The sequence below is a fragment of the Trypanosoma rangeli genome (genome assembly GCF_003719475.1).
Source record: "Trypanosoma rangeli strain AM80 chromosome Unknown Tra_15.4_contig_00057, whole genome shotgun sequence".
Lineage (NCBI taxonomy): Eukaryota > Euglenozoa > Kinetoplastea > Trypanosomatida > Trypanosomatidae > Trypanosoma > Trypanosoma rangeli.
In genome coordinates, this window is record NW_021705802.1 from 1 (window position 1) to 21,043 (window position 21,043).

Here is a 21,043-nt window from a genome sequence, read left to right on the forward strand (position 1 = left end):
ACCCACACACACACATATATATATATATATATATACATACGCATATATACATATATATATCTCATGTGGTTAATGTTCCAATGTTGACATGTTGTGTGTCGGTGCCGTGGGCGCGAAACATTGTTGTTGTTATTGTTAATATATATATATTGCCTTGTTCCCTCGTTGGTGTGGTTCGGTCCTCACATGTGTAATTGTATTTGGCGCCACATGCTTCTCTCATGTGGCGGCGAATGCATAAACGTACATGGGGTGTGGGGGGTCGTGACATATTGTGCTTCTTATTGTTGTTGTTGTTTCTGCGGCGTGTGTGTGTGTACTGCCTTTATTTCTTACTTTCGCATCTGATTTATCTATCTATTTCTCTGTTTGTCGCAATTTCGGCTGGCGCTTCGCTGCAACCGTGTAGCATGTAGCACTACATAGTGGGAGGGAAGACACTTGCGGCAGTCATCGTCTTCCTTCTCTCTTTAACACCTCAAAAAGGTATACGCATCTTTGCGCAACACAACACGTGTGTACGTCGCAAGGCGGTTGCTGCTGCTGCGTTCGCGCGACACGCCACAGCAACCCCTTCGCCAGGAAATATATATTCCTTTTTGCATCGCCGTGTTTAAGCCCTCGCCCCGGGCGGCGCCGACAAGGGTACACGTTTGTAGAAGACATAGCCAGGCAAAAAGAGGCAGTGACAAGCCAATCCACAAGGAGAAGTTATATATATATATAAAAGAAAGTGGACACCGACCGTAAACGAAGATGCTGCGGGGAATGGAATTACAGCAGTCCACTGCAGCGGCGGCACTGCAGTCACCGTCGCCACCGCCCCCACCTCCAGCCTTTGCGCGCAGCGGGTATCATTCAAATGGCATGAGCGGCAGCGCAAAGCGGCGCTACCACCGCCGGCATCACTGCTTCTCCGATAAGAACATTGTTGATCTTTGTCGCCTTGACAACAGCAGCAACAGCCACGCCAGAAGTAGTAGTAGTAGTAATAGCAATAATAATAGGAAAAACAGCAGTGAGAGTGCAGTGGGAAGAGGTGTTTTTGTAACACACAGCTGTCAAACACCAGCGAGGCAGCAACAGCACGCTTCTGCTCACGGCAGCTCACCTGCGTTGTTGACTAGTTGCTGTCATGTACCGCGTTGTTCCCCTGCGAAAAGAATGTCGTCTTTTTCGTCGTGGGGATGTGAGCCACCGACAAAAATACTGGACTTTATTTTCATCGGGGGCGTGCGTGACGCGACCAACGCAGAATTTTTGCGTCGAGAGAATGTAGTGACAATTCTCAACGTCTCGCGAGAGGAATACTGGTCTGTGGATCGCGGCATTGTCATCCACCCGTTTGTTGTGGATGACACAAGCGATGCAAACATTCAGCAGTTTTTCCGATCCACCTACATGCTCCTCGAGCAGACGCGTAAAGCGTACTATGATGCCAGCAAGGGTGGTACAGGTGTTGGCCCCCGCGTGCTGGTACACTGCCAACGCGGAAAGAGCCGATCCGCCACCATCGTGCTTGCCTACCTCATCCGCCGCAACGGTTGGACAGTAGCCGAGGCGTTGCAGTACGTCACCCGTCGTCGGCCGTCTGTGGAACCAAATTTAGGTTTTATTGACGCCTTGCGGGCGTATCAGGAGTCTATGGATGTGGAGGAGCGCACGCGACGCTGCAGTTCACTTGGCCTTGCGGTGCGGAACCTATCGCGTGATACGGCGTCGTCGGTTGTACATAAATTCTTTGAGGACCACGTTGGCTGTGTGCAGGAGGTGGTGATGCATTCCTTCCGCCGCAACCAGCACCGTCGCACCACCAACGGCGAGGGTGATAGCGACGACGCCGACATCAATACTTTGTGCCTCGTCTTTTTTGCCGCGTCAGAGTGTGTGCGATTGGCAAAGGTCTTGTACATGCAACGGCCGGAGATTTTCAACGCTCTCAGCGTCGCTGCTGGAAAGGAGCTGCGGCTCACGATTCCCAGCAAACTAATCCGTCCGCCGAGGGCGGCACCCGCCTCTGGCGATGGTGGCAATGACACCTTGGGCGAGAACTCGACTCCGCCGGAGGAGACACCGAACGGAGGCACGGAAGACGGCGCAGGCGAATGAGGCAAAGATAAGGCCCAACAATGAAGAAAGCCAATAATGAGCACGGAAAAAAAAGGCGAAAACATTCCGAGGGCACCAAAAGGGAAACCGAGGCACGTGAAATATATATATATATATATATATATATAAACAAGGAAGAACTAGGGAAAATGTGAGATCAATCGATGGATATTGTGAGTTTGGCTTGTGTACTTACATTAGTCATATGTGTATGTGTGGAAGTGGAGTCCTACGCACATGAGTGAGTGTCCTGTGCCACAAAGAAACGGAATACGTGCATACACACACGCAATGGGAGAGAGAGTGCGTGTATATGTGCAAAAGACAAAAAAAAGGCAACGGGGCGTGGTAGAGCGCATTACTAAATTTTGAAATGGAAAACAATCAGTGATAAAGTGATCCTTATAAATATATGTGCATTTGCGTTTCAGTATTGTGCATGCATCCACGGGAAAAGACACAGAACATTGAAGGGGTATAACAATAATAATGGTAAGACACACTTTTCCCTGCTCTGTAGCTCACATATACACACAGCGTAATCACAAAAATTACAAAAAAAATACATCATTGAAAGTTAGTTCCATTGAAGCATTTGTCACTGTATTCTTTGTTTTTTGTTTTTTTTTGGTTTATATTATTTTCTCTCTTTTCATCTCCCCCCTTTTTTGAGGAGGGGGGTTACTTGACTTACTGATGTTTTTCCTCTTTATTCTGGGCTACTCGTGCGGGTGTGGTGCTGGTGGTGCGTGTGTGAGGGCTGTTACAGTTTTGGCGTGATTGCAGCCATCTTTTGATGCCGTCTTTTCATCTTTTTCTTTTCTTTTTGTGATTGCATCCCAATGTTTTTATCATCACCTTATTGTTTGAACCTTCATTTTGGTTTGTACTCTTTGCCTTCACGCCACTATTTTTCTTTTTGTTAAGTGTGTTTTTTCCCTTCTTTCTGTGTGTGTATGTGGGCATGCGTGCGTGCGTGTTTATCTCTTTGGAGATGTCTCTCTCTCTCTTTTGCACCCACCTACACACACACGCAAGCACACTATGTGTGTGGGTGTATCTCGTGTCAAGCAGCCGTAGATACGTTCATGTTTTTTTCTCTCTCTATTTGCTGTTGCCCTTATTACCAATGATGATTCTCATCGTTTTTCTTCTTGTCTCTCTTCATTCCTTTCCATTTCTTTACTTTGCCACTTTGTTACTTTCGTGTGCGTGTGCGTGTGTATGTGTGTGTGTATGTGTGTTACGCTGTGGCTGTCGCCTTCAGCTAAAGGTGAGGAGAACCTGGGATGGAATAGACCTCAGCACATGAAGGGTATACTGTATGCTTGCTTACGTGCTTGCCCGAGTCTATGTGTGTGGAAGGGATGTATGAATATATATATATATATATATATATATTTCTTGGTTTTGCTCTCTTTGTATGTCTGTCTATTCATTTCTATATTGAGGCTTCTATGATATTTTTACGTGAGGCCGGGCCCATAATATATATCTAGATATGCTCTTGTGTGCTATGCATCTATTTTTTTCCCTCCACCCCTTCTATGTATACTCATTGCCTAGATATATATATATATACATGGTATTGTGTTTACCATCTAACCTGGAGGAGACAAATGTGCGATAGCGGCAGGAGTAACATGCGACGGGGAAGCAGACGAAGAAGGGAGGGTGTTGAATACTTCCGTGCATTGTAAGCATGTGTGTGTATATGGAGCAATTAAACCGAACAAAACAAAAAAGGAAGGTGTGAAAAGCTGGAAGGGGAGCGGGGTGGTTAGTGAGTGAGGCTAACAGCAAGAAGAAGAAGAAAACGGATGATTGAAGTAAATATAAAAACTGGGAAGGGCAAAGCTGAAGTTGTTTTTGTTTCTGTTTTTCTTTTTTCTTTATTTATTTTGTTCTCTGGACGAAAGACGATAAAAAAAAAACTATTCCTCAGTTTGACGTCGAGGATAAGTGTGTTGCTTGTCTTTGATTTCCTGTTACTATTTGTTTGTTTGTTCTTGCTGCACACAACAGTGCCGGGGTAGTGGGAAGGCGAGCGGATGCGATTGGGGGGTGGGGGGAGAAGACAACACGTGCATGGGGCAGCTGCACACAATGACGCATGTGTGTGTGTGTTTGTATGTAGCTTGGTGGGCCACGGCTAATGTGCCTTCTTGCACAGACTGAAGGAGAGGAGGGCTGCCACTTGATGCGGAGGCATAAATAATGAAACCCGCATACACGCAGAGGGTTGAGTAAGTGTGCGTGTGTGTAATTGAAGTGCTTGGATGTGCATGGTCCACGGCAGAAAAAAATATTTAAAAAACAAACAAACATGGGATAGTTGAGGAAAGGAAGTTGTTGGAGCGTCACCTCTTGAGTTTCCCCTTCGTCCTCTTTTTCTCCTTCTCACACGACAATGGGAACTCGCCTACGCTCTCTCTCTCTCTCTCTCTCTCTCTCTATATTTCTCACTTTCTCTTTCCCCCATTTTTTTTTTTTTCCTCTTCCCTCACCCCGCCGTATTGGAAAAGAAATCTTTCTGTGGGAGTTTGAGGCGCGCTGCAACTACAGCCGTTTGTTGCATACATAAATACTCATAAATATAGCCCTCACAAGACCGCCGCTGGCGGGAGGTGGCGGTGTCGGTGGTGGTGATGATGACGCCAGACGCGGGCAACGCTATGCATGCCACGTCGTCCTCGGTCAGCAGCTACCCAACGTACACTCCGCCGCCTCCGCTTCCCTCACGGGATTCCGTGAGAAACACCCCCTTCACGGCCATGCGACGAACGTTTCACGATGAATGTGACGAGGTGCTTAGATTAATTCGTGCAGATGCCGTGACGAGGTCTGCGTCGGAAAAATCGGGTGGCACCATGTGTGTGTCACGCAGCGCAACGCATGAAAAGTACAGAGCGATCCTTGATGAAGTGGAGCACCTCAACAGATTACTGGAGGTGACCGTTGAGGAACGGAATGACTTGGAGGGGGAGCTGCAGGGAAAGTTACGGCAGATGGAAGCGGCGCTTCGTGAGCGGGACAGGGAGCTACAGGAGAAGAACGAGGAACTGCTGCATCTGCGCAGCCTCATGGAAGATCTGAGGACGGAACTGGAGGCATTCCACCGCACGCAGCACATGGAGACGCCCACCATCCACGCAGTGGCGCGCAACAGCAGCTATAGCAATGGCAATGACAGCGACGCTGTCGCTAGGCGTGATGTGGGCGGAGTCCCAAAGACGGGTGCAGATGCCGCATCAAGAGAGCGGATAGCAACTGTGGTGGATTGTCTTGCACAGAGCTCATTGGAATGGGTCAAGTTCCTGTTGAGGTGGTGCTTTTCCATGGATGAAGGAGTTGATGGGAAGTTGGCGCATTTGCTAAACCTGCTGAATGAATTGGAAAAGCGTGGCACTAAGCCAGACCCGGATGCCCTTACAGTGCAGTCACTGTGCACCCAAGTGTCCAAGAGTCTGATGGAGGTCACTGCGAGAGTTTCTCATGGGCGGCGCCAGTTGGACTCCAACACGTCGGATCTGCAAACTGCGACGGGGCATTGTGTTTCAGTTGAGCAGGAAGAGCTCCAGCGACGGTTTACTGGGTTGGAGGCAGAGCGAGATGCCCTTTGGCAGGAGACAAATTTCATCGCGGAAGAAAACGTTCAGCTGCTGCGTGAATTGAAATCACGAGAAGTTCCTTCATCCGGAGCATCGTCGCCCTCAGCGAACACGGGTAGCTTGGAGGTTCCAAACTCCACGTTGATGGCGGAGCGGAAGCGACAGGCCGACTTCATCCATGAGCTTCGACTGCAAGTGAAGAAACTGGAGGGGGAAAAGAACGCATTACATGCTAAATTTGTCCAACAGGCAGAGTTACTGAAGCGGTATGAGCGTGTTCTGCATTTTCTCTCGCGGCATGAGCGAGGAGACAAAACTAACAGCAGTGGGGACGATGGCAGTGGCAGTAATAGTTAGCACGCAACTCTGGAAAAGCGAGCTGCATAATTCTTGAGTCCCTCGTGCTCTGCCTCCTCCTCCTCTTTCGCCCCGGTATCGTATTGTTACATATTTGTCTGTGGCATTAGCGAGTGTAGATGCATTTTTTGCGCAAATAATAATAAAAGTAATAATTTCCTTTATTTTAGCATTATGGTTTATGTTTCCCGGCCTCTCTTTCTCTCTTGCTGTGGGTGTTGCTTTTTTTTTTTTGTGTGTGTGTGGCTACTATATCCTTTGGATTGTGTGGCCTGCGCACTTGCTGACAATGAACAGGTGAGAGAGTCCCGTGGTGTACATCCACTTGGAGTATTGTGCACACACCGTTACCGCACACGATAATAAGGAAGAATCATGTTTAGTCAGTCTGCGCTCTGCCTGTCGAAGCGGTTTCGCTACAACACCAAGTACCCAGCTTTGGTGTCATACAATAAACTACCGTGGGAGATACTGAACCATGAAACTCCAGAGTTTCATATGCATGTGGCACCACACTATGAGCAGATTCTGACTCTCGCTGCAGCCACACTTGTACCCCACCTTGTTAGTAAAAAACACCTGGAGGTTCTGCCAGAGCATCGGCTGCGGCTGCTTCCTGGGATGCTGTACATGCTGGACGGCGATGACACTCCCGAGGGGTTTACCGCTAACCACGTTGTGGACCCAACGGCACTGCAGTATTACGGTCGCCTGGAAAGTTTGTTTGCGTCTGTGAAGGCGGTGCGGATATTGATCTCAGATGATCTTCGGCTTATCTGCAACAGTGTCACACTCCAGGGACCTTTGCGGCTTCCGGTTGCGTCATATGCGTCGTTGGCCTCACTAGAGGCTGTCACGCGTAAGCCAGGAAATTACTTCACACTATTTCACTTTGTTAGACCAAACCGGCCACCGAGTGAATTGCAGCTGGAAAAGTATTACCTCCACGTTCCCTGTGCCTTGTCCTTGGCGGAGTTTGCATCAACAAGCAACACAAAATGGGAGCCAAAATTGCAGGCGCCGAAACGCAGCAAGCGGGTGACGCCGCTCCCTGCTTATAGGCCACCCCAAAGTTATTTGATGGGTCTAGCAGAACGCCTTGCAGTGGTGCCTGGTAGTAGTTTTGGGCGTCGTTCATTGATGTGGGGGCACTGGTTTTAAGTATGAGGAGTGAGAGCAGAGACGTCCGTGCACCCTTTTTTCCTGGTTTAAATAATCAGCAAATAAGTTGTGAGAAAGCATTTAATGCTGAAATACCGGGGTGCGTGCCCAATCTTTTTGCACACACGTACTGCCGTTATTTCTTTTTTTTTCCCCTTCTTCGTTGCTTTGGGGGTTGTTGTTGTGTCTGTGGGCACGTTGCTGGCGTCGATGAGGTGTCAATCTTTACATATAGACACACATTTACATTGTACAGAAGGCAACGAATAGTTGGGGGGTGACTTTACCCGTGTGCATTGCTTTTAGAGTGACAGCGGGAAAAATCAAGTGGGAGTGATCTTCTTTACATACACAAGGGGAACGCGTATCCATTTGTTTATTTCCGTATTGGGGCGATGCAGCGCTACCACAGGAATAAATCCCTTGGTGAACCCCATACGAAGCAACTTAAGATTGCGACGACAGGATCAAATTCAATTTCTGTAGGTCTTAGTCCATCACAACGTCCCAGTGCGATGGGCGGGGTCTTCCATCTGCAGCGGTGTACGCGGTGTGACGAAAATTTTCGCGTTGAAGCAAGTACGGTGAAGCACAAGTATACATGTTGGCGGTGTGGGTGCCCTGTGTGTCGGCAGTGTCGTGTACCACGGCCACAAGCATCCGAAATGTGTACATGCATCTTATGTGTGCGCCCTGTAAGTTTTATTTGGCTCTTCCAGAAGACTTATCACGGCATCCAGCTGCTACTGAGTGTCGTGGAGTTCTGCGATCCGCAGGCGGCGCGCATCATGCGTTTTTTTTTCCCCGCTGCCGCCTTTGAATGCACGACACCGTATGGGGCCCCTGTGAAACCTCCCGTGAGACAGCAGGAAGCACTAAATGGAAGACAGTTGATCGCCAAGGAGCCCGGCGCAAAGGTGGCCACAACGGGCTCGGCGGGGACGCAGCGCCGCGCGTTAGTGACGCATTCCCCTTCTCGTTTACTACCACAGCGGCGGCAGCAGCAGCCAGGGCATAAGCTGTCACGAGCAAAGACAGCCTTTAGACGCAATTCGCTCTCACCACAGGAACAACAACAACAAAAGCTGCACAGGAATCGTGCACAGACGCCTAATGACATGCATTTATTATCCCCACCCAGACCGTTTCCTTTGCTGGAGCACAAGTTGAACAATGGCAACGCAAGCGACGTTCCCGCTGAAAGGTTGCAAGCACAGGTGACAACAAAGGCGACAGCGCACTGCGACTCACAGGGTCTCATAACTGCGCCGCACAAACAGGCCGACGAAGACGATAATGCGAACAAATTTTCACGTATTTATGCCATTAAACAAAATGGAGGCGTCCGAGACAACCTTCCGCGTGTCAGCGACACACAGGTGTCATCGATACCCAGCGTGTCGGGGTCGCGGTCAGACAGCCCACCACCGCGGTTCCCATCGTTTTCCAAATTTCTAGATGAGCAGGAGGCGGCACTGTTACTGCACGATGAGCGCCACCCACAGCCACAGCAAGAGCAATATAACGCAGACCGGCATGTCGGAGTGGGGGCAAATAACTTGTCCAATCTTGTCAAGCCGAAGGCCAGGGAGCTGGAGGTTGTAGAGTTGGGTGCCCGTCCAGCAGCGCGTCTCTCCACCTGGACTGCCTCACCAAACCCCGTTACACCACGTCCCACAAAGAACGGTGGGGTCACAGGTTCAGGCGAGTCTAACAGTAGGAGGAGGCGCATTTTTAATCCGCCACCGCGGCTACGCGTCACATCTACGAATGCACCACTTTCCATTTCGCAAAGGGTGTCAGTCGGAGACAATAGAAGACGCACTACACCCACAACGATGACAACAACGACAAAGGCGACCACACCGACAGCAGCGAGGAGTCATCTTGTGACTGCTGCCAACCACATCAATTATTCTTCGCATCCTACACCACCTCATCCACGGTCGAAAGCTACCCCGGTCGGCGGAAGCAGTAATAATGTTCGTCCTATAAGCAATTTTATTCAACTGCATACCTCGCGAGGTTTAATGACACGCTCAACTATTCCCACACGGGTTACTACTCCACGTCCATTCGCATCTGGGTCATTGGCCTCCGGAGTAGGCGTATTGGCCACTGGTAAGAATGAAAGTGCGGCATCCCTCGCTCGGCGTGGCACACAAAGTTGTCAGGGGAAGCTCACGACTCGCAACCCCACCGCGAATAATCGTCTGTTAGAGCGGAATGATTCGCGTGTCACAAGTCCGCGATTTGCACGCAAATCAACATCACGTACCTTATTGACAGAGAGGGGTGTCCCTCCCACCTTTCGTACACCCCTGGCTTCCCGAGAAGCAACGCGATTGATGCCAACTTCTTCACTGACAGCGCGTTTTCCCACATCAAAGAGGTCACATGTGTCAGGAAATACAACTCCGTCATGTGCACGGGCACCATTGGTGAGGACAGGCACCGTCTCACACGTGCGGAATGTGACTCCACGGTGTGCTACGGCTCATACACCGTTACAGCGAATTGCGTCGACCCGCCTCTTACCGTCAGGGGACTGTGCACGTCGTTACTTACCGACACAAACAGCTGTTCACCGTGCCGAGCCGCAAGGGTCAGCGCCTTTTCTGATGGTTCACCTCACACGGCAGCCCAAGTCCACAGTAACGAATGTAACGGAAACGACACCTGAGCCTGCACGTGTTTCACACCCAATCATTAGGGAAGAGTTGAGCCAAGCATGCTACACCGTCTCCGAAGAATCAGTAAAGGAGTAACACATCACATGTGTACATAGCGAGGAAAAAGCAACGCAACAACAAAAAATAATAATAATCTCGCACAAGGTTGACTGTCAGTAGACTCTGTTGGCGTCTTCCCCCTGTTTTTTTTTTTGTGCGGTTATTTACTTGTTTATTTTTCTTATTGTTTTTTGCGTTGGCGGTTTTTGCTTGTTTGTTTGTTTGTTTTTTTCCTTTTAATTTTTTCCCTTCTGTCAGATATTATTATTATTATCCCTCGTATTGTTTTGCTTGTCCGTCTTGCTGTGTTTACGTTGCTCCCTTTCTCCCTCTATTTATCTATCTATCCGCATGTGCGTGTTTCTTTCATGAAATACAAAATGTGTCGGTTTCACTCGTTGCGTCATGAATATTAGAAAGTGGCGTGATTGTCTGCGCCCGGGGGAGGAACGTTTGCCCATGCATGCGGCTGTAGTCACAAGTGTGGGACTTCTCGTGGATGCCGTTATTGTGGAGCGGTGCATTGATGAAAATGAGTTGTTGTGCGACACGGCCAGTTCCCGCTCGCAGGGTGCGGTTGGCCGGAGTCCGCCAACGTCCGCCTCACAAGTGACCTCCAGCTTTCAGTCACCACGACGTTTCTCTGCCATCTCTGTCATGAGTGGTCTTCTGCCTCCAGCGTCTGAGAGCAGCGGCAATTCGTATGCGTTGCTTGAGTCTGTACTCAACGACAATGTGTACTACGAATGCCACGCCACGAAGAGGCCTCTGCAGCAGCAATACTTTCACCTGTTTGACGTGTTACCGTTTGGCATCGAGAGTCCTTCCTCGGTCTTTGGTGTAACTGGACGACACACGAATCGGGGTCTGGTTGTTGGCGTCAATTCTAGTGGACTGTTTGTAGTGCGTCCATACGCAACCGGTGCACCGCTACAACTTGTCCCAGAAGGTGCCGATCGCAAGAGCGTTCGTAAGGAGGTTGTCGATGCGGTTACCAGACTGAGCTCCTCCGTATCCGTCACGGAAGGTACAAAGGAGTTTATGGAGACTGTGAAGCGTTGGTCGGAAAAATGTAAAAAGGCAACCGTCCGCGATGGCAAGAAGGATTCATTCCGTCAGGGTCGTGTGGACTCAGACGAAAATGCTAGTGAGAGCGGAAGTGAGGGCAATGATGATGTACATAAAGGCATGGAATTGTGGTCTCTGAAGGACTTGCAACTGCCACCACAATTAGCTTTGCATGATCCCATTCCCCCACTTCGCGTTGGTTCACGAGTATTAGCACGACGTTTTTGCTTGGACGGGTCGCTGTGCGTTGCCCGCGTTCTTGCCGTGCATTACGATGTAACATACACCTTGGAGTATGAAGGTGATGGGGGTATTGATGAACGTGTGCTTCATAATGATATTCATCTCCTAGATGACTCGGAGGCAGAGCACTGCAGCGTTCGGGATAAGGTGACCGTCGCACTGCATAAGCAGCTGCCAGCTGTCATTATTGAGTGTCTTGGTGGAGAGGAGTATAGTGTTATTTTGGAACACGCCCCGAATCAATCCCTCACCATCACACGGCGGCATATTGTGTTTATTGCCCCTTTGTTAAAGGAGGCTCTCTACGCAGACCCTCTTATCCTACAGTGGTTCCGGGAACTTGACCCCACATCTTCGGGTCTTGTGCCGTGGAAAGAAGTTCGATATCTGATTTTTAGCTGGGATTCGTATGGGCAGACCTTGTCCTTTCAGAAGCTTGGCGAGGTGCAGCGAGATTTATGTATTCAAGTTGGCCGTATGGAGCCACAACTGCTGCGCAAAGTACCTATTCAAGAGGAGGATATGCTGTTAAACTATGCTGAGTTTGAGTATGTCATACTTCGTGTAAGAAATCTGTTATGAAGAAGTAAGAGGGTACCTCAATTAATAACAATAATAATTATTGTATATATGCCACTTTTGCGTTAGACATAAATATTGGTGGGCGGGTTGCTACGTTCTTGTTGGAATTGATTGATGGCATATATGTATCAGTGTATTTGGTTTGCAGTATCGCCTCTTCACAGTTGACTCTGCCGGCGTCTCTGTATGGCGGGTTCATGTATAAATGGTTGTTTTGTTTATTATTATTTATGCATTTATTTTCTCATATACCTCTTTACCACTCTCTGCGTGTGTCAATCTATTTGGAAAATAATATTGCTTTATTATTATTATTTCTCTTCTTCCTGGACTGGGTGAATCTCCGATGGTTTCGGATGCCTTGGAGGGGGATGTTGCCCACCATAGCTAGTCAGATTGCAGAATGCTGCGCAGGTCAGGACATGGATGACATTAACGCACAGTTATGCGTTGTGAGTATTGGCTTTGACGTTGAGGGCATTGTCTCACGTCTCATCCGCTGCGCCCTCGCAGGTTTGTCATCATTGCATGCCTGCATCTCATGTGTTGTGCTACCTGATGGCACAAGGAGTGGGACACTTTCGCGAGTGGCCTCAGCCCTCAGGTCTTCTCTTAACAAGATAGACGGTGAAAGTTTGCAGGTGCATGTGGCCGAGGAGGGGACCTCCACCCGTATCCGCTGCACCTATTATCAAGGCGGCGGTGTGGTGGTCTTGAGCAGCCGCATGCTATGTGCTGATCTGCTCCACAGACGGCTTTCACGTGAACTTGTGGGTATCGCCATCGTGTTGCTGCCCTATGGAGGCCCAAAGCGGTCTGATAGTGTTGTGCCAAGCATCGCCTTTTGTGCGGAAATTCTCCTTCGAGGTGGTTGTGGTGGGGCTATGCAACTCCTGTCACGTCGGCGCCATCCACCTTTTATTATTCTTTCAGATAACCCCTGCTTTGTACGCTATCTGCTGCAGCGACGGCGCATTGGTCAGGAACCGTTTCTAACAAAATTACATGTCGACGACGTACAACTGTTTCCACGCTTTCGACTCAACGTGATGCGCCACTTTGAAGAGCTTGCAAAGGAGCGGCCCTTGAAGGTGGAACGCGTTGCGGTGGGCGCTTCGCCGAGCACCACCGCACTTGACGGGATGCTCCGTCAGGTCTTGAAGGAAGTGATTGGAGAGCTGCACGCTCTGGAGACGCGTCTGGGTCAGATCAGCGACCACGGCCACAGTCATAGCAGCCGGAATGTCCATACAACTAGTGCTGATCGTGACGCGGGTGATCCATATTTGCGCCTGCAGCCTATCTCGCGTCGACCACGGTTGGAAAAGCAGCCACCTCGTTATGTGCGAAAGCCTTGGGTTGTGCCCTCGGATCCCACCGTCATTCGCTTTGGATGCATTTGTGAGGAAGATGCTCTGGATGTGGTGGATGTCAGTCTGGATGACGACTTGGATCATGCCTTACGTGCAAATGGACCCTTGTGGCCATTTAGCAGACTTGTTGAGAGCCTACTGGACGTTCGTGGACTGCGGCGCGATGTGCGACGCATCTCGCCGTTTGCGTGGTTATTTGCACTGGAGGCGTCACTGGTTGCACGCACTGCACGCTACACACGCGATGTAAGCTCAGCAAGGGCATTCACGGTTCAGCCACCCGATGCACCCTGGACGTTGTCGCAACACTTTAGCTCAATCGTCACGCTAGCTATTCACCGCGTCGGTACGGTAGAAACGCGACTTGTGACGAAGAATAACATTGTCCATCAGAAAAATGGTAATGACACTTACACCGATGGGTCTCATCTTGTTGTGGAAAGCGCGGAGACGTCAAGTGACGACGAGGAAGTGGTGTGTGTAGAACCGGAGACACCGCAGCGTTTGCTCCTACCGCGTAGTGACGAGGTCGATCCATGTATGGAGTATGCAAACCGCGTCATACAGGGGTGGTGCCGGGATGCACGGCGCAGAGGAATAGCTAAAGATCTGATGAATCCTGTGTTTTTACTCATTGTCTTTGGAGAGCGTGCGCTTCGTCGCTATGTATGTCGTCTGACGCACTTGCTAGAGGATTTTCAGACGTTTGAGTTGAACGGCTTTGTTGCGGCTTACCAAGCGAAGCACGGTGCTGACATACGCCGATGTGCGGAGGGCCCCGTAACGGAGAAATCAACAGGTGTAAACTTGCGAACCTGGTTTCTTGCCGGCAATGATGACGTCATCGAAGAAGAAGGGAAGGACAGGGATGAGGATGAGGACGGCGCAAGTGAGGATGGAGCTCAAGTAGAGAAAAGAGGGATGAGTGCGCCATCGCAGTCGCCAAGCTTTCTTTTTTCCCAGGGCAGCACGGTGAGTATTAACCCCTCAAATTCCAACAAGGGGAATCACAATGCAGACAACATCTCATTGCATCAATTGCTTCTGAGCCAAGCCCCACTTACACCACCGTCAGAAGAGCGACAACAAGAGCAGGGGAGTTGCCAGTCTGGTCCGTTGAGTCTTGAGTGTGTAGGCAGTGGCATCGCACTGTTGCGTGCAACTTGCGCTGATGGTGACGCGTCGTCGGTTTTTCTGCAAGTGGCAGTGGTGGATGGATCATTGCTGTGTGCATCTGAATTGATTACTATGCTGGAGGGTTCGCATAACGCATTCACGTTACCCACACGACTTCTTGTGGTGGAACAGCACCTTCGCTTCCTTCGCTTGTTGGAGATGGCCCAGGATGCACTACGGCCCGAGCGTCTGCGTGAGTTGCGCGTACAGGTGCTGGTAGAGCAGCTGCATGACTCGTCGCTTACTGATCGGGTTGTAGAGGAGGAGCGTGAGGCCTTTAAGGCCTTGGCACATGCCAAGGCGACTCTGACAGGATCACTCCTAGCAGACCGAAGTACGCTGCGTGTAGTGCAGGATAACCTTGAGTCGGGGTTAATTCACGACCATAACCTGGGCCGAAGACAAGGCGGCATCTCAGGCCTTTGCAGCGAGGAGAACTGTGTCGTGCGAGCATCCATAGCGTGTGGGTCTTCAACGACTAGGGCCGCTGCTGAAGCTCCACTTGTTGTGTTTGATGAGCGGGAGTTTCGATCCTTGTTACCGTACGCGTTATACCGTCGCGGTATTGAACTTGTTCCCTTAACGCTCACGACAGCCGATTATGTGTTGTCACCATCGTACGCGCTGGAACGCAAGAGTGCTCCGGACTTTATTCAATCGTTGCTTTCCGGTCGCATCTACACGCAGCTCGCAGCGCTTTCTAGGCGCTACGAGTTTCCATTGTGTCTTGTTGAATTTGATTGTGGTGCGCCGTTTCGTCTGTCATTTTCATCCTCATTCACATCATCACCTTCGCCTGCGGCTGAAAGTGGTGGGTTGTTCGCACGGGTTGCGCGTCTCTTTGCTGCCTTTCCACGCGTTCAGGTGTTGTGGTCACGCGATGCGACACAGTCGGCGGCTATCATACATGAGATGAAACGCACATGCGCACGGGAGGGGATGGATCCAAGTGCACCGTCACTTACGCGAGCAAACATCGATCCGCACGATACCGCCATGGAGAAGGAGACGGCGCATCTTGCGGCCCGCGTCTTGTCATGTTTCCCGGGTATCACACCTGGCAACACGGCGCAGGTCATGGCAGTTTGCGGCTCACTGGTGGGGCTTGCCACTATTGACGAGTCTGCACTCGTGGGAGCCATGGGTGAAGAGAACGCCAAACGGCTCTACAGCTTCTTGCACGGTGATCTTGTGGCTAAGGCTCTGTAGGCATAGGTACAGAGGCATGTATGCGTGCATACATGCGCTTATTCAAGCAGCCAATATATATATATATATATATATATATATATATAACCCTTCTTTTTCTTTTTCCAACATTCTCGACAAGAACAACAAAATACATATTATTGTTGTTGTTGTTTTTTTCCTTTGCATTTGCCTCTTATTGCTTAGCTGTGGACGAAATGAATTTTATGCACAAAGGATATAAGTCCTTTGCCCTTTGTTAATCTTTGCTGCTGTCCTTCTTTTCCCCTTTCTTTTTCTTGTTGTTGATGCGGGGTTGCGAGGTGGGGGGTGTACATCACTTTTGCGAGAATACAGTGTAGTGGCGGGGGGGGGGGCACGGCAAACGGGTAAGCATACGCACACACCAAACTGTATACCGCAAGTTCTCCCAGACTGTATTTTGTCACGATATTACCTGCACATATTCCTGCGTGAAGCATCTGTGGAAGCTCGCTGCCTGTCGCCGAATCAATGGGCGGCGTGGAGAAGAACGCAGTGCCTCCTACGGATGTTTTACCGAAGGTCGTGCTGGAGAGCCACATCACCAGCACCAACGTGGTGGTGGATGTACTGCAGACAGATTACAACGACTGCTTTCGTTCCTACAGCGTCCGTCAGCGCAACCCATTTGGAAGAAACTCGCTGATTATTTTGCGTATTTTGTCCGTCAACGAAATAATGCTGCTGGTGTTGCTCATTTTTTCAGCAGTGCTTTCACTACCACGTTTTATTGTTCCCCTGCGGGGCGTGAATGATGTATCTTTTGCGCTTGGTGATATCGGCAGCAGCGACAGTCCTGTAGTTCCCTTGTTAATGGGAAATTGGAGCCCAACTTTGTCGTCGCCACGTTTGATTCTTGTGGTGTTATGTTGCGTAGTGTCTGCGTGGCGCATTGCTGTTGGTTTGCGGCGTGCGCATACAGAAGAAGTGATGGCGATTCGAGGACTTGGCATGCAGCTTACTAGTTACAACGTGTTTGGGTGGATTTTGTCACAGCGATTTGTAGAGCTTAAGCTTATTCGTTCCCTTATTATCCATGATGCTTTCTTCCGGTGCCAAGTTATATTCTTTCTTTCTGCGACGGTAGAGAATGAGGCGGCACGTTTAGTCCTCTTTGAGGATACACTACCCCGACTGGCAGTGCTGCGTCTTGTTCTCTGTGGTTTGAGGCATATTCTTTACGAGGAGCCTGAGGAGGGTACGACGCTGGCTGAACTGGAATGGATGACGTCATCTCGGCTTGATGACACTGTTGAATGTGATTTTAAGGGCACAGATGACGATAGTGATGTTACGGAGCACGTAAATGGCGACTCTTTTGCGGTTACAAGCTTACAGCTGCGACTGGGTAACTCCGAGGAGACACATCTGTTGGACAGCATTGATACGGTGTGAAGGAAATTGTCTGAAAAATAAGAATGTGTAACTTGCAGTTTTTACTATTAGTTTTTTTGGCTCCTTCGTTTCATTACGTGCTTTATTTGGTTGTATGCAAGTAATGCTGTTGCTGGGTTTAACTCTGGATCTATCACTCCCCTATTTGTTGGTTGGTCGACTGGCTGATCGCATACATACGCGTGCATATAGATGTACGTATATTTTTCGGTTATTAAGATAGAGGGTTGCATTATTATTTAAGAGTGCCTGTACGTGTTGCATTGCTATCTCAGTTCTTTTTCTCCTTTTCTTTTGGAGCGCATCACCTCGCCGTTTTTTTTTGTTGTTTTTTTTTGTTTTTTGTTCTTTTATTTAATTCTTGTCTTTTGTTTCCGTTTTGAATGCGCTCGCATCCCGTGCGTGCACCGTTTATAGGAGTAGCGCCGATGCGGCTAGTAGGATTATCATCAGTAGCGACATCACTTTTTATGGTCCCCCCAGTGTTGCACGTCGCTTTGCCGCGTCATCACGCACCGCTGCTCCTGCGGCGAGAGCTGCTAACCGTGTAAGGCGGCCGTTCTCTGCTCCACGTGTAGGAGGTAAAGTGGCACAGCCTCAAAAAGTTGCAACACATGCCTCAAAAACAGCTGGGTTGGGGCCAACAATGAGCTGAAGTCGTTTTTATCGTGTCGTCCAGGACTGGGGTGTGGGCTTCGCCATGTACCTTTACGTCTCTGGTGAGTCGGTGACCCCCGCTGTGCTCTATGCGCTACATAGCGACCTTTTCTCTACAGGCGATGTGGTTACTTGGTTAATTTTTTTTCACCTGGATTCGCTCGTGGATTTGGAACGATGGTTAGAGGTAGGGCCCATTGTTGCCGGGGTGCGCCTCTCCCCACGCTTGTTGCTGAACTATCTTGTCGCCAATGCGTTGACGTACCCGTTATATGCAACGCAGCTAGCATTCTGCGCAGCAACGTTCCCACTGCTGCGTGGCGCCATTTCCCCTCTGAGTGACCCTCTGCATACACGTCGTGCGAGCGGCAAGCGGAGTCGTGGTGTGCCCAAGGCACCTTCAGTGGAAACCAAAACTGAAGGACGTTTGGCACGATCGTGTGGGGGGCATTGGGGTGCTGTGGAAAAGAAATTAATTAGCGTTCATAAATAGAACTAAAGGATGGCGTCTTTGGAGGTTACTTTTATGCGTGATTTCTTCTTGTTCTGTCTTGGTGCTTTTGCATTACATTTGTCTTCATGGTATTGCTACTCTGTTCGTGTTGCGCGCTGTGTGTCACTGCCACTCATCCTGTGTTTCTTTCTTCTCTCATCAGGGAGAAGGAGAGGTGGGGGAGGGGAGGTGATGCAGCAGGGTGCGTCGCCATGTGGCGTATCTGATTTCCCAGACGTGTTTTGCTCGAATGCGCTATGTCCTTACCGTCAAGTAATTGGGCGGGAACGGTACACTTCCATGCAGTTGACGGCAGCCAATCGTCTTTTGGAAGAGGGACAGCACTATCTCATCTTAAAAGGTGAGCGACTAGAGGCGGAGGTAAAGGCCAAGAACGAACAGCTGCAGCAGTTAGACGCCCTTGCAAAGAGGGAGGCGGCACGGCGGGCGGAGCTAGAGGAGGAGCTTGTTGAACTTCGGCGGGCAGTCCATGCGCGGTGCTCTGCCGTTTATTCCAACACTGTGCTGCAGGAGACGGAGGTAGCCCGCGTACAGCAGGAGAGGAAACTGCTCGTGGAGCAGGTGCTGCAGCTGCAGTCAGCCCTGAACGGCATGGTGCGACTGAACGAGGCACTGCAATATGCATTACGTTCAAATGAAGTGAAGGTGTCAACTGTGGTGTCTCGTTTCCAGAAGCCGTCTACGGGTGCGCCACGTTGCCAGAGTCAGTCTGTTTCATCGCTGATATCGTCATCATCGTCGTCAGCGACACACACCGTTGTTTCTCCTCCTTCCCAAGTAGAGATGCCAGTGGAACCGGAAGAGGACTCGGACGAGGTGAAGAAGAGCAATAACACACCTATTGGAGACAGCAAAGGTGATGATAAGCATGTTTCTTCCATGGAAGACAAAAAACGTCAGGATTGCCATTTAGCCATAGCGTCAATGCGGAGTGCTGTCTCGGAACTGGAGTCCTTGCGGATCTTTTTGAATTCCCTTCGGGCAGAGACCTCGAGGTGAGAGGTTGTTTCCTGCCGTTTTTTATGTAATTCTCTCTGGTTTTTGGGTTTTTTACTTTGGATAACGATGCAACTGTGGCTGTTTCTCCCAGCTTGTACGTTTTAATTTTTGTCTCTGTTCCCATTTCCTGCGTGGTGGCGATACTGTTGGCAGTGGATGTGGCTGAGTGTTCTTTTTTTTTTTGTGTATGTTTGTTTGTTCGCCTTTTACTTAATGCTGCAATCTTGTTTGAATTTGCTGCGATGGGGAAAAGGTGACTGTGGACTTCCTTTCACCTGCATTGATAAATGCATACTTTTTTTTGTTGTTGTTGTTCATAGTAACTAATTGCACTGACTGCGCTGGCATCAGTAACGTCACACGTCCATCACGCTCGAGTAAGCTTTATCTCTCTTTTTTTTTGCGTCGGAGCCGCATTGGTCTCAGATTAACTTTTTTTTTTTTTTTTTTTTTGGGGGGGGGGGGTGTTACTGCTAATCGCAACAAAAGGAGGGATCAACGTGCATCCCGCACTCGCGCTGTGTGCCAGTTAGTTTCTCTGGTGTCAATTTATTTGTTACGAAACCGGCATGCCTGCAAACATTGTGCCTGGCCTTGTGCCCTATCTTGGATTTATGATGAAGGACGTGGGGGCTCGGCTTGCGATCATGGCGCATTACCTGCAGACAAACCGTCACATGTACCCTGTCATGTATCACCAGAACGTCCGCGCCTACCGTGGGATGCTTCCATGGACGCAGGGCTGTGCCTTCATTGCGCCGCGCGCCTTTGTTAGTGGAAACGTTGTTCTTGGCCATGACACGTGCATTTTCTAGAATGTCGTTATTCGTAACTACCATGTGCGGGAGTAAACGGCCTTGGGTGATCACACCATTGCAATGGACCGTGCCTCCTTCTTAGCTCAAGTACGCGTCGGAAACGGCGTTTATGTTGGCGTTGGCACCACACTGGAGTGCTGCAACATTGGAGACGGAGTGTATCTTGGACCGGGTGTGTCGGTTGCACTTGGCGCGGTTGTTGAAAATGGCGCCACTGTTGCGGCGGGATCACACGTGCCGAAGGACACACGTATCCACGCCTGGGAATTGTGGCCGGGAAACCCGGCCCAGAAGATAGCGGAGGTTCGCCAAGAACAGGCGAGCGAGGTGGCACACATTGTACACGAACAGGTGAAAGTGGCTAAGGAGCACGTTCGGGCGATACACGACCATATGCACCACACAGAGTAGTCGGGTGTGGAGTGGCTGCGTACGGCCATTGCAGAAATGGAGAAGCAGCAGCAGCAGGTAACACTCAAACTGCCTGTTTGACATCCCATTGGAGGCAAAGCGCTTCCTTGAACCCCGTGTACACATGCGCCGCCCAGAGATGCACATGTGCATGTCGTATCCTGTAAATCGTGTTGCGCCATGGATGCCAAAGGTGTCGGATCAGACGGCTAATGCGTAAGTATTGCAAGCCATGAAGATCAGTTTGTCGAATCGAGTCTAATTAGTTTTTACATATGTGTGCAGAGGTGGCTGAGCAAATTAGGAGTATTCTCTTGAGGCGAGTGAGGGAATCTGACAAGGGATGCGCATGAGTAGAGAGAGGTGTCTAAGGGGGCTAGAGGAGGGATTTGTAGATGACAAAGCAACCTGCTGTATTATATATATAATCTGTGTGTGTGTGTGTGTATGCTTTGTGCCGAACTTCGGGGGCGTGAGAGGGAGAGAGGGAGTAGAGGGGGGAGCAAAGTCAATGGGATCGAGTTGTGCATTATTATATTAGCTTGTGGAAAATTGCATAGTAGTTTTATGGGAGTTGTTCATCTCGCGTTGCGTGAGTGTCGCCCTC

General features: G+C 49.8%; 11 protein-coding genes across 11 annotated transcripts, besides 15 other annotated features; 10 read left to right on the top strand and 1 right to left on the bottom strand.

Moving 5' to 3' along the window:
* The first annotated feature begins 14 nt into the window (after window positions 1–14).
* Window positions 15–60: a microsatellite.
* Window positions 61–768: 708 nt separating this feature from the next.
* Window positions 769–2,109, top strand: TraAM80_02474 (dual-specificity protein phosphatase; the record flags this gene model as incomplete). Its single annotated transcript, XM_029379475.1, has 1 exon — window positions 769–2,109. One exon carries the CDS (start codon window positions 769–771, stop codon window positions 2,107–2,109), a length of 1,341 nt encoding a protein of 446 aa, XP_029240628.1.
* A 101-nt stretch (window positions 2,110–2,210) lies between these two features.
* Window positions 2,211–2,237: a microsatellite.
* Window positions 2,238–2,715: 478 nt separating this feature from the next.
* Window positions 2,716–2,762: a microsatellite.
* A 149-nt stretch (window positions 2,763–2,911) lies between these two features.
* Window positions 2,912–2,936: a microsatellite.
* A 379-nt stretch (window positions 2,937–3,315) lies between these two features.
* Window positions 3,316–3,353: a microsatellite.
* A 131-nt stretch (window positions 3,354–3,484) lies between these two features.
* Window positions 3,485–3,510: a microsatellite.
* Window positions 3,511–3,972: 462 nt separating this feature from the next.
* Window positions 3,973–4,015: a microsatellite.
* A 521-nt stretch (window positions 4,016–4,536) lies between these two features.
* Window positions 4,537–4,564: a microsatellite.
* Window positions 4,565–4,724: 160 nt separating this feature from the next.
* Window positions 4,725–4,757: a microsatellite.
* Window positions 4,758–6,077, top strand: TraAM80_02475 (uncharacterized protein; the record flags this gene model as incomplete). The annotated part of the gene is made up of 1 exon (XM_029379476.1): window positions 4,758–6,077. One exon carries the CDS (start codon window positions 4,758–4,760, stop codon window positions 6,075–6,077), a length of 1,320 nt encoding a protein of 439 aa, XP_029240629.1.
* A 375-nt stretch (window positions 6,078–6,452) lies between these two features.
* Window positions 6,453–7,238, top strand: TraAM80_02476 (uncharacterized protein; the record flags this gene model as incomplete). Its single annotated transcript, XM_029379477.1, has 1 exon — window positions 6,453–7,238. One exon carries the CDS (start codon window positions 6,453–6,455, stop codon window positions 7,236–7,238), a length of 786 nt encoding a protein of 261 aa, XP_029240630.1.
* Window positions 7,239–7,633: 395 nt separating this feature from the next.
* Window positions 7,634–10,006, top strand: TraAM80_02477 (uncharacterized protein; the record flags this gene model as incomplete). Its single annotated transcript, XM_029379478.1, has 1 exon — window positions 7,634–10,006. One exon carries the CDS (start codon window positions 7,634–7,636, stop codon window positions 10,004–10,006), a length of 2,373 nt encoding a protein of 790 aa, XP_029240631.1.
* A 105-nt stretch (window positions 10,007–10,111) lies between these two features.
* Window positions 10,112–10,202: a microsatellite.
* A 173-nt stretch (window positions 10,203–10,375) lies between these two features.
* Window positions 10,376–11,863, top strand: TraAM80_02478 (uncharacterized protein; the record flags this gene model as incomplete). The annotated part of the gene is made up of 1 exon (XM_029379479.1): window positions 10,376–11,863. One exon carries the CDS (start codon window positions 10,376–10,378, stop codon window positions 11,861–11,863), a length of 1,488 nt encoding a protein of 495 aa, XP_029240632.1.
* Window positions 11,864–12,076: 213 nt separating this feature from the next.
* Window positions 12,077–12,105: a microsatellite.
* A 129-nt stretch (window positions 12,106–12,234) lies between these two features.
* Window positions 12,235–15,621, top strand: TraAM80_02479 (putative DNA repair protein; the record flags this gene model as incomplete). The annotated part of the gene is made up of 1 exon (XM_029379480.1): window positions 12,235–15,621. The coding sequence occupies one exon, from the start codon at window positions 12,235–12,237 to the stop codon at window positions 15,619–15,621; it is 3,387 nt and encodes a 1,128-aa protein (XP_029240633.1).
* Window positions 15,622–15,674: 53 nt separating this feature from the next.
* Window positions 15,675–15,707: a microsatellite.
* Window positions 15,708–16,113: 406 nt separating this feature from the next.
* On the top strand, window positions 16,114–17,037 carry TraAM80_02480 (phosphatidylinositol glycan, class H; the record flags this gene model as incomplete). The annotated part of the gene is made up of 1 exon (XM_029379481.1): window positions 16,114–17,037. One exon carries the CDS (start codon window positions 16,114–16,116, stop codon window positions 17,035–17,037), a length of 924 nt encoding a protein of 307 aa, XP_029240634.1.
* A 700-nt stretch (window positions 17,038–17,737) lies between these two features.
* TraAM80_02481 (uncharacterized protein) lies at window positions 17,738–18,187 on the top strand (the record flags this gene model as incomplete). The annotated part of the gene is made up of 1 exon (XM_029379482.1): window positions 17,738–18,187. The coding sequence occupies one exon, from the start codon at window positions 17,738–17,740 to the stop codon at window positions 18,185–18,187; it is 450 nt and encodes a 149-aa protein (XP_029240635.1).
* A 192-nt stretch (window positions 18,188–18,379) lies between these two features.
* TraAM80_02482 (uncharacterized protein) lies at window positions 18,380–19,207 on the top strand (the record flags this gene model as incomplete). Its single annotated transcript, XM_029379483.1, has 1 exon — window positions 18,380–19,207. One exon carries the CDS (start codon window positions 18,380–18,382, stop codon window positions 19,205–19,207), a length of 828 nt encoding a protein of 275 aa, XP_029240636.1.
* Window positions 19,208–19,374: 167 nt separating this feature from the next.
* Window positions 19,375–19,407: a microsatellite.
* Window positions 19,408–19,639: 232 nt separating this feature from the next.
* Window positions 19,640–19,660: a microsatellite.
* Window positions 19,661–19,680: 20 nt separating this feature from the next.
* On the bottom strand, window positions 19,681–20,046 carry TraAM80_02483 (uncharacterized protein; the record flags this gene model as incomplete). Its single annotated transcript, XM_029379484.1, has 1 exon — window positions 19,681–20,046. One exon carries the CDS (start codon window positions 20,044–20,046, stop codon window positions 19,681–19,683), a length of 366 nt encoding a protein of 121 aa, XP_029240637.1.
* A 39-nt stretch (window positions 20,047–20,085) lies between these two features.
* On the top strand, window positions 20,086–20,436 carry TraAM80_02484 (gamma carbonic dehydratase; the record flags this gene model as incomplete). Its single annotated transcript, XM_029379485.1, has 1 exon — window positions 20,086–20,436. The coding sequence occupies one exon, from the start codon at window positions 20,086–20,088 to the stop codon at window positions 20,434–20,436; it is 351 nt and encodes a 116-aa protein (XP_029240638.1).
* A 430-nt stretch (window positions 20,437–20,866) lies between these two features.
* Window positions 20,867–20,893: a microsatellite.
* The last annotated feature ends 150 nt before the right edge of the window (window positions 20,894–21,043 follow it).